The sequence below is a fragment of the Mustelus asterias genome, chromosome 7, assembly GCF_964213995.1.
Source record: "Mustelus asterias chromosome 7, sMusAst1.hap1.1, whole genome shotgun sequence".
Classification (NCBI taxonomy): domain Eukaryota; kingdom Metazoa; phylum Chordata; class Chondrichthyes; order Carcharhiniformes; family Triakidae; genus Mustelus; species Mustelus asterias.
Genome location: NC_135807.1, coordinates 2,635,556 through 2,646,332, shown reverse-complemented (window position 1 = coordinate 2,646,332; position 10,777 = coordinate 2,635,556). Strand labels below are relative to the sequence as shown.

The 10,777-nt window shown below is 56.4% G+C and overlaps 1 protein-coding gene across 1 annotated transcript in view; it reads left to right on the top strand.

Moving 5' to 3' along the window:
* Positions 1-10,777, top strand: part of LOC144496030 (SWI/SNF-related matrix-associated actin-dependent regulator of chromatin subfamily D member 3-like) — a 39,363-nt gene that overhangs the window by 8,507 nt on the left and 20,079 nt on the right. The window contains exon 2 of the mRNA XM_078216983.1: positions 7,565-7,662. Coding sequence (XP_078073109.1) covers positions 7,565-7,662 — 98 coding nt within the window. The remainder of the gene's footprint in view (positions 1-7,564; positions 7,663-10,777) is intronic.

Here is a 10,777-nt window from a genome sequence, read left to right as displayed (position 1 = left end):
TAACACAAGCTTTAATTACCCTTTTCTACTGAAATACTTGTATCGATTCTGACCATCTGTCTTTATGGGACTAGCTAATGTAAAGACGGATAGTAAGCTCGCTAACTTTCTCTCATACACTTCTTACTCCCTCTTTCCTGTTTTTAGTCATTCTTCACTGGTTCTTAACATTTGATAATTGTCTGACCGACCAGCTTACAATCCCCGCGGAATTACCCACGTTTTCAAAGATAAGAGAATAAAACACTCACTAACCAATCACTTACCGGCTTCCCCCCTCCCTCACTGCCCCCCTCCCTCACTGCCCCCCCTCCCTCACTGCCCCCCTCCCTCACTGCCCTCCTCCCTCACTTCCCCCCTCCCTCACTGCCCCCCTCCCTCACTGCCCTCCTCCCTCACTGCCTCCTCCCTCACTGCCCTCCTCCCTCACTGCCCCCCTCCCTCACTGCCCTCCTCCCTCACTGCCCCCCTCCCTCACTGCCCCCCTCCCTCACTGCCCCCCTCCCTCACTGCCCTCCTCCCTCACTGCCCCCTCCCTCACTGCCCCCCTCCCTCACTTCCCTCCTCCCTCACTGCCCCCCTCCCTCACTGCCCCCCTCCCTCACTGCCTCCTCCCTCACTGCCTCCTCCCTCACTGCCCTCCTCCCTCACTGCCTCCTCCCTCACTGCCCCCTCCCTCACTGCCCTCCTCCCTCACTGCCCCCTCCCTCACTGCCTCCTCCCTCACTGCCTCCTCCCTCACTGCCCTCCTCCCTCACTGCCTCCTCCCTCACTGCCTCCTCCCTCACTGCCCCCCTCACTGCCCTCCTCCCTCACTGCTCCTCCCTCACTGCCCTCCTCCCTCACTGCCCTCCTCCCTCACTGCCCCCCTCCCTCACTGCCCCCCTCCCTCACTGCCTCCTCCCTCACTGCCTCCTCCCTCACTGCCCTCCTCCCTCACTGCCTCCTCCCTCACTGCCTCCTCCCTCACTGCCCCCCCTCACTGCCCCCTCCCTCACTGCCCCCCTCCCTCACTGCCCTCCTCCCTCACTGCCCTCCTCCCTCACTGCCCTCCCACCCTCACTGCCTCCTCCCTCACTGCCTCCTCCCTCACTGCCCTCCTCCCTCACTGCCCTCCTCCCTCACTGCCTCCTCCCTCACTGCCTCCTCCCTCACTGCCCTCCTCCCTCACTGCCCTCCTCCCTCACTGCCTCCTCCCTCACTTCCCTCCTCCCTCACTGCCCCCCTCCCTCACTGCCTCCTCCCTCACTTCCCTCCTCCCTCACTGCCCCCCTCCCTCACTGCCTCCTCCCTCACTGCCCTCCTCCCTCACTGCCCTCCTCCCTCACTGCCTCCTCCCTCACTTCCTCCTCCCTCACTGCCCCCCTCCCTCACTGCCCCCCCTCCCTCACTGCCCCCTCCCTCACTGCCCTCCTCACTCACTGCCCCCCTCCCTCACTGCCCCCCTCCCTCACTGCCCTCCTCCCTCACTGCCCTCCCTCCCTCACTGCCCTCCTCCCTCACTGCCCCCCTCCCTCACTGCCCTCCTCCCTCACTGCCCCCTCCCTCACTGCCCCCCTCCCTCACTGCCCCCCTCCCTCACTGCCCTCCTCCCTCACTGCCCCCTCCCTCACTGCCCCCTCCCTCACTTCCCTCCTCCCTCACTGCCCCCCTCCCTCACTGCCCCCCTCCCTCACTGCCTCCTCCCTCACTGCCTCCTCCCTCACTGCCCTCCTCCCTCACTGCCTCCTCCCTCACTGCCCCCTCCCTCACTGCCCTCCTCCCTCACTGCCCCCTCCCTCACTGCCTCCTCCCTCACTGCCTCCTCCCTCACTGCCCTCCTCCCTCACTGCCTCCTCCCTCACTGCCTCCTCCCTCACTGCCCCCCCCTCACTGCCCTCCTCCCTCACTGCCTCCTCCCTCACTGCCCTCCTCCCTCACTGCCCTCCTCCCTCACTGCCCCCCTCCCTCACTGCCCCCCTCCCTCACTGCCTCCTCCCTCACTGCCTCCTCCCTCACTGCCCTCCTCCCTCACTGCCTCCTCCCTCACTGCCTCCTCCCTCACTGCCCCCCCCTCACTGCCCCCCTCCCTCACTGCCCCCCTCCCTCACTGCCCTCCTCCCTCACTGCCCTCCTCCCTCACTGCCCTCCACCCTCACTGCCCCCCTCCCTCACTGCCTCCTCCCTCACTGCCCTCCTCCCTCACTGCCCTCCTCCCTCACTGCCTCCTCCCTCACTGCCCTCCTCCCTCACTGCCCTCCTCCCTCACTGCCTCCTCCCTCACTTCCCTCCTCCCTCACTGCCCCCCTCCCTCACTGCCTCCTCCCTCACTTCCCTCCTCCCTCACTGCCCCCCCTCCCTCACTGCCTCCTCCCTCACTGCCCTCCTCCCTCACTGCCCTCCTCCCTCACTGCCTCCTCCCTCACTTCCCTCCTCCCTCACTGCCCCCTCCCTCACTGCCCCCCTCCCTCACTGCCCCCTCCCTCACTGCCCTCCTCACTCACTGCCCCCTCCCTCACTGCCCCCCTCCCTCACTGCCCCCCTCCCTCACTGCCCCCCTCCCTCACTGCCCCCCTCCCTCACTGCCCCCCTCCCTCACTGCCCTCCTCCCTCACTGCCCTCCTCCCTCACTGCCCTCCTCCCTCACTGCCCCCCTCCCTCACTGCCCCCCTCCCTCACTGCCCCCCTCCCTCACTGCCCCCCTCCCTCACTGCCCTCCTCCCTCACTGCCCCCCTCCCTCACTGCCTCCTCCCTCACTGCCCTCCTCCCTCACTGCCCTCCTCCCTCACTGCCCCCTCCCTCACTGCCCTCCTCCCTCACTGCCTCCTCCCTCACTGCCTCCTCCCTCACTGCCCCCCTCCCTCACTGCCCCCCTCCCTCACTTCCCTCCTCCCTCACTGCCCTCCTCCCTCACTGCCCCCCTCCCTCACTGCCCTCCTCCCTCACTTCCCTCCTCCCTCACTGCCTCCTCCCTCACTGCCCCCTCCCTCACTGCCCCCCTCCCTCACTGCCCCCCTCCCTCACTGCCCTCCTCCCTCACTGCCCTCCTCCCCTCACTGCCCCCCTCCCTCACTGCCCTCCTCCCTCACTTCCCTCCTCCCTCACTGCCTCCTCCCTCACTGCCCCCCTCCCTCACTGCCCCCCTCCCTCACTGCCTCCTCCCTCACTGCCCCCCTCCCTCACTGCCCCCCTCCCTCACTGCCCCCCTCCCTCACTGCCCCCCTCCCTCACTGCCTCCTCCCTCACTGCCTCCTCCCTCACTGCCCCCCTCCCTCACTGCCCCCCTCCCTCACTGCCCCCCTCCCTCACTGCCTCCTCCCTCACTGCCTCCTCCCTCACTGCCTCCTCCCTCACTGCCTCCTCCCTCACTGCCCCCCTCCCTCACTGCCCCCCTCCCTCACTTCCCCCCTCCCTCACTTCCCCCCTCCCTCACTGCCCTCCTCCCTCACTGCCCCCCTCCCTCACTGCCCTCCTCCCTCACTGCCCCCCTCCCTCACTTCCCTCCTCCCTCACTGCCTCCTCCCTCACTGCCCCCCTCCCTCACTGCCCTCCTCCCTCACTTCCCCCCTCCCTCACTGCCCTCCTCCCTCACTTCCTTCCTCCCTCACTTCCTTCCTCCCTCACTGCCCCCCTCCCTCACTGCCCTCCTCCCTCACTTCCCCCTCCCTCACTTCCCTCCTCCCTCACTTCCCTCCTCCCTCACTGCCCCCCTCCCTCACTTCCCTCCTCCCTCACTGCCCCCCTCCCTCACTTCCCTCCTCCCTCACTGCCCCCCTCCCTCACTGCCCCCCTCCCTCACTGCCCCCCTCCCTCACTACCCCCCTCCCTCACTGCCCCCCTCCCTCACTGCCCCCCTCCCTCACTGCCCCCCTCCCTCACTGCCCTCCTCCCTCACTGCCCTCCTCCCTCACTGCCCCCCTCCCTCACTGCCCCTCTCCCTCACTGCCCCCCTCCCTCACTGCCCTCCTCCCTCACTGCCCTCCTCCCTCACTGCCCTCCTCCCTCACTGCCCCCCTCCCTCACTTCCCTCCTCCCTCACTGCCCCCCTCCCTCACTGCCCTCCTCCCTCACTGCCTCCTCCCTCACTGCCCCCCTCCCTCACTGCCCTCCTCCCTCACTGCCCCCCTCCCTCACTGCCTCCTCCCTCACTGCCCTCCTCCCTCACTGCCTCCTCCCTCACTGCCCCCCTCCCTCACTGCCCTCCTCCCTCACTGCCCCCCTCCCTCACTGCCCTCCTCCCTCACTGCCCCCCTCCCTCACTGCCCCCCTCCCTCACTTCCCCCCTCCCTCACTGCCCCCCTCCCTCACTGCCCTCCTCCCTCACTGCCCTCCTCCCTCACTTCCCCCCTCCCTCACTGCCCCCCTCCCTCACTGCCCTCCTCCCTCACTGCCCTCCTCCCTCACTTCCCTCCTCCCTCACTTCCCTCCTCCCTCACTGCCCCCCTCCCTCACTGCCCTCCTCCCTCACTGCCCTCCTCCCTCACTGCCCTCCTCCCTCACTGCCCCCTCCCTCACTGCCCTCCTCCCTCACTGCCCTCCTCCCTCACTGCCCCCCTCCCTCACTGCCCCCTCCCTCACTGCCCCCCTCCCTCACTGCCCCCCTCCCTCACTGCCCTCCTCCCTCACTGCCCCCTCCCTCACTGCCCTCCTCCCTCACTGCCCCCCTCCCTCACTGCCCTCCTCCCTCACTGCCCCCCTCCCTCACTGCCCTCCTCCCTCACTGCCCCCCTCCCTCACTGCCCTCCTCCCTCACTGCCCCCCTCCCTCACTGCCCTCCTCCCTCACTGCCCCCTCCCTCACTGCCCTCCATTCCCACATTCACACCCTCTGGATTGCTGCCTTCAGTGAAAAGCTGCTGCCTTTGTGTTTGCTGAAACCTTTTCATGATTTAAAGATCTCTGTCAGGTCTCCCCTCAGTGCTGCTTGAATTATAGAGTGGGACAGCACAGAAAAGGCCCTTCAGCCCATCCAGTCTGCACTGACATGGAGTTTCATTTAGATAATGCCAGGTGATGCATTTTGATAGATTGAACCAGGACAAGATTTTTAAAAGTTTTTTATTAGTCACAAATAAGTCTTACATTAACACTGCAATGAAGTTACTGTAAAATTCCCCGCTTACTTACTCGCTTAATTGTAGGGCATTGGGGAGAGTTATAGAACAAAGAGATTGGAAGAAGGCACAGTGGTTAGCATTGCTGCCTCAGCGCCAGGGACCCGGGTTCAATTCCGGCCTTGGGTCACTGTCTGTGTGGAGTCTGCACGTTCTCCCCGTGTCTGCGTGGGTTTCCTCCGGGTGCTCCGGTTTCCTCTCTCAGTCTGAAAGATGTATGGGTTAGGTTGATTGGCCGTGCTAAATTGATCCTAGTGTCAGGGGGATTAGCAGGGTAAATATGTGGGGCTGCAGGGATAGAGCCTGGGTGGGATTGTGGTCAGGATAGACTCGATGGGTCAAATGGCCTCCTTCTGAACTGTAGGGATTCTATGATCCTATCTTGGGGAACAGGGTCATAGCTCCTTGACAGCGAAGTCACAGGTGGACAGGGTGGTGAAGGCGGCATTCGGCATGCTTGGTTTCATTGGTCAGAACATTGAACACAGGAGTTGGGACGTATTGTTGAAGTTGTACAAGACATTGGTAAGGCCACACTTGGAATACTGTGTACAGTTCTGGTCACCCTATTATAGAAAGGATATTATTAAACTAGAAAGAGTGCAGAAAAGATTTACTCGGATGCTACCGAGACTTGATGGTTTGAGTTATAAGGAGAGGCTGGATAGATTGGGACTTTTTTCTCTGGAGTGTAGGAGGCTGAGGGGTGACCTTATAGAGGTCTATAAAATAATGAGGGGCATAGACAAGGTAGATAGTCAATATCTTTTCCCAAAGGTAGGGGAGTCTAAAACTAGAGTGCATAGGTTTAAGGTGAGAGGGGAGAGATACAAAAGTGTCCAGAGGGGCAATTTTTTCACACAGAACATAGAACACAGAAAAGCTACAGCACAAACAGGTCCTTCGGCCCACAAGTTGCGCCGAACAATTTCCTTACCTTCTAGGCTCATCTATAACCCTCTATCTTACTAACCTCCATGAACCTATCCAAAAGTCTCTTAAAAGACTCAATCGAATCCGCTTCCACCACCACTACCGGCAGCTGATTCCACGCACCCATCACCCTCTGAGTGAAAAACTTACCCCTAACATCTCCTCTGTACCTACTCCCCAGCACCCTAAACCTGTGACCTCTCGTGACAACCATTTCAGCCCTGGGTAAAAGCCTCTGAGAATCCACTCTATCAATACCCCTCAACATCTTATACACCTCTATCAGGTCACCTCTCATCCTTCGCCTCTCCAAGGAGGATAGACCCAGCTCTCTCAACCTATCCTCATAAGGCATGCCACTTAATCCCGGCAACATCCTCGTAAATCTCCTCTGCACCCGTTCTATGGCTTCCACATCCTTTCTGTAATGAGGCGACCAGAACTGGGCACAGTACTCCAGGTGGGGTCTGACCAGGGTCCTATACAGCTGCAGCATTATCTCCCGATTTCTAAACTCAATTCCTCTATTGATGAAGGCCAGTATTCCATACACCTTCTTAACCACAGCCTCTACCTGCGACGCTGCTTTGAGCGTCCTATGTACCCGGACCCCAAGATCCCTCTGATCTTCCACACTGCCAAGCGTCTTACCCTTAATATTATATTCTTCCATCCTATTCGACCTGCCAAAATGAACCACCACACACTTATCTGGGTTGAAGTCCATCTGCCACTTCTCCGCCCAGTCTTGCATCTTATCTATGTCTCGTTGCAGAGGGTGGTGATTGTCTGGAACAAGCTGCCAGAGGTAGTAGTAGAGGCAGGTACAATTTTGTCTTTTGAAAAGCATTTAGACAGTTACTTGGGTACGATTGGTATAGAGTTAAAGTTTATTTATTTCGAGGAATATGGGCCAAATGCGGGCAATTGGGACGAGCTCAATGGCAAAAACGGGGCAGCATGGACAAGTTGGGCTGAAGGGCCTGTTTCCATGCTGTAAACCTCTATGACTCTATGATTAATAATAATTACCACTAAAGACGCACTATCCCATTTCCCAGTACTTGTTTCATATCCTTGAATGTTATAATAGTTCAAGATATTTCCACATTATGACAACCTTTTGCCCACTTACCAGGCGGTGACGTAGTGGTATTATCACTGGGCGAGTAATCCAGAGACCCAGGGTAATGTTCTGGGGACCTGGGTTTGAATCCCACCACAGCAGATGGTGAAATTTGAATTCAATAAAAAAAAATCTGGAATCACAGATCCACAGATGGCCGTGAAACCATTGTCGATTGTCAGAAAAACCCACCTGGGTCACTGATGTCCTGACAGCTATAACCTCACCTTTAGTATCATCCCAGCAAAATCACCTTTATTCACATTTCTAGGGGATTTTCACAGTAACTTCATTGCAGTGTTAATTAAGCCTTACTTGTGACACTAATAAATAATAAATAATCTGTGTGTGTGGTTTTTTGCTGTTTTTCTAATTTCTGATCCTGAAGGTTTTGTTTCTGTTGATCTTGTAGATATTTGACTGCCCCCGGTTAAAGTTTTCCGAGATTCCTCAGCGTCTAACTACCTTGCTGTTGCCGCCAGATCCCATCATCATCAACCACCTCATCAGGTAAGGATCGCAAGCCCAGCGATGTGGACCCTCCCACACCTTTTCCCCATTGCCGACCGCACGCACACCCTCCCTTGCACACCAACCCAGAGTGGAGTGAGTTACAGTAACATTGGGTTCTGATACTAACCTCCTCAAATTTAACAGGTGATTCATTGATTCCATGTCTGGCAATAATATTGTCGCTATTGTGCCTACCGAGTAAAGCAGCGTGTTGACCTGATAAAACCTTTGTCCTGACCTGGATTGGCGAATGGGCAGGAGACAACGAGTAGGGAATAAGGGGTTCTTTTTCAGGTTGGCGACCTGTAACCAGTGAGTTCCACAGGGATCAGCGTTGGGACCGCAACTGTTTACGACATATATTAATAACTTGGAGGAAGAAAGCGAATGTACTGTAGGCAAAATTGCAGAAGACACAAAAATAGATGGAAAGGCAAGTTGCGAGAGGGATATGAACAGTTTACAAAAGGATACTGAAAGGTTAAGTTTTTTTTATTCATTCACGGGATGTGGGTGTCGCTGGCTGGGCCAGCGTTTATTGTCCATCCCTAATTGCCCTTGAACTGATTGCGAGGCCGCTTCAGAGTCAACCACATTGCTGTGGCTCTGGAGTCACATGTAGGCCAGACCGGGTAAGGACGGCAGATTTCCTTCCTTAAAGGACATCAGTGACCCAGGTGGGTTTTTCTGACAATCGACAATGGTTTCATGGCCATCTGTGGATCTGTGATTCCAGATTTTTTTTTAATTGAATTCAAATTTCACCATCTGCTGTGGTGGGATTCAAACCCAGGTCCCCAGAACATTACCCTGGGTCTCTGGATTACTCGCCCAGTGACAATACCACTACGTCACCGCCTGGTAAGTGGGCAAAAGGTTGTCATAATGTGGAAAAATGTGAAGTTGTTCATTTTGGAAGGAAGAACAAAAATAACAGATAATTTGATTTGATTTGATTCATTATTGTCACATGTATTAACATTCCGTGTATTGTTTCCTGCGCACTATACAGACAAAGCATACCTTTCATAGAGAAGAAAGCGAGAGGGTGCAGAATGTAGTGTTACAGTCATAGCTAGGGTGTAGAGAAAGATTAACTTAATGCAAGGTAGGTCCATTCAAAAGTCTGACAGCAGCAGGGAAGAAGTTGTTCTTGAGTCGGTTGGTACGTGACCTCAGACTTTTGTATCTTTTTCCCGACGGAAGAAGGTGGAAGAGAGAATATCCGGGGTGCGTGGGATCCTTAATTATGCTGGCTGCTTTTCCGAGGCAGCGGGAAGTGTAGACAGAGTCAATGGATGGGAGGCTGGTTTGAGTTCACGACCCTTTGTAGTTTTTTGTGATCTTGGGTAGAGTAGGAGCCATATCAAGCTGAGAAAGAATGCTTTCTATGGTGCATCTGTAAAAGTTGGTGAGAGTTGTAGCTGACATGCCAAATTTCCATAGTCTCCTGAGAAAGTAGAGGCATTGGTGGGCTGTCTTAACTATAGTGTCAGCATGGAGGGACCAGGACAAGTTGTTGGTGATCTGGACACCTAGACACATGAAGATTGGAGTATATCAATAGGGAAGTCTTGCTGTAGCTGTACAAGGTACTACTGGTGAGACCACATCTGGAGCACTGTGAGCAGTTTTCATAGAATCATAGAAACCCTACAGTGCAGAAAGAGGCCATTTGGCCCATCGAGTCTGCACCGACCACAATCCCACCCAGGCCCTACCCCATATCCACCCACTAATCCCTCTAACCTACGCATCTCAGGACACTAAGGGGCAATCTTAGCATGACCAATCAACCTAACCAGCACATCTTTGGACTGTGGGAGGAAACCGGAGCACCCGGAGGAAACCCACGCAGACACGAGGAGAATGTGCAAACTCCACACAGACAGTGACCCGAGCCGGGAATCGAACCCAGGTCCCTGGAGCTGTGAAGCAGCAGTGCTAACCACTGTGCCACCGTGCCGCCCCGTTTTGGTTTTGGTTCCCTTATTGAAGGAAATATACTATTTGATTGGAGGCAGTTCAGAGAAGGTTCACTGGGATGATCCCCAGTACGGAGGGATTGTCTTATGAGGAAAGGTTAAACAGGCTGGGACTCATTGGAGTTGAGAAGAATGAGAGGTGATCTCAATGAAACATACAGGATCCTTAAGGGGTTTGACAGGGTAAATGCTGAGAGGATGTTTCCCACATGGGAGCGTCTAGGACCAGAGGGTAGTGTCTCAGAATAAAGGGGCACCAATTTAACACTGAGATGAGCAGGAATTTCTTCTCTCAGAGGGTTGTGAGTCTTTGGAACTCTTTGCCACAGGGACCATGGGGGCAGAGGGCTTGTGTATGTTTAAGGCTGAGATAGAGAGCTTCTTGATCAGTAAGGGAATCGAGGGTTACAGGGAAAGGGCAGGAAAGTGGACGTGAGGAATGTCGGATCAGCCATGACCCTATTGAATGGTGGAACAGGCTCGAGGGGCTGAATGGCCTACTCCTGTTTCTATTTCTTATGGTCTTATAAAGCAATCATGTCCGTAAGGGGATCAAAGAATATGTGGCGAAGGGGAGATCAGGCTATTGAGTTGGATGATCAGCCATGATCTTATTGAATGGCAGAGCAGCTCGAAGGGCCGAGTGGCCTCCTCCTGCTCCTATTTCCTGTTTCTAAGGAATCTTTTTCTCAAAGTCTCCAATGATGTGATTGATCTGAGCTTTGAGTGGATTTCCTGATCCATGGGTAAAGACTGAGAAGTGTAAGTTCAGCTTTAGAATCCACAGAATCCCTACAGTGCAGGAGGAGGCCATTCAGCCCATCGAATCTGTACCTACTCTCTAAGAGCACTCGACCAAGGCCCACTCTCCCACCCTATCCCCATAACCCTGCGTCTTTACTATGGCCAATCCACCTAACCCGCACATCTTTGGAGTGTGGGAGGAAACCGGAGCACCCGGAGGAAACCCACGCAGACGCGGGGAGAACGTGCAAACTCCACACACACAGTGACCCGAGCCGGGAATCGAACCTGGGTTCCTGGCGTTGTGAGGCGGCAGTGTTAACCACTCTGGAGAGCTCGGTGCAGGATGTGCCGTCCATTCACGGACGTACAGTCCATTGCAC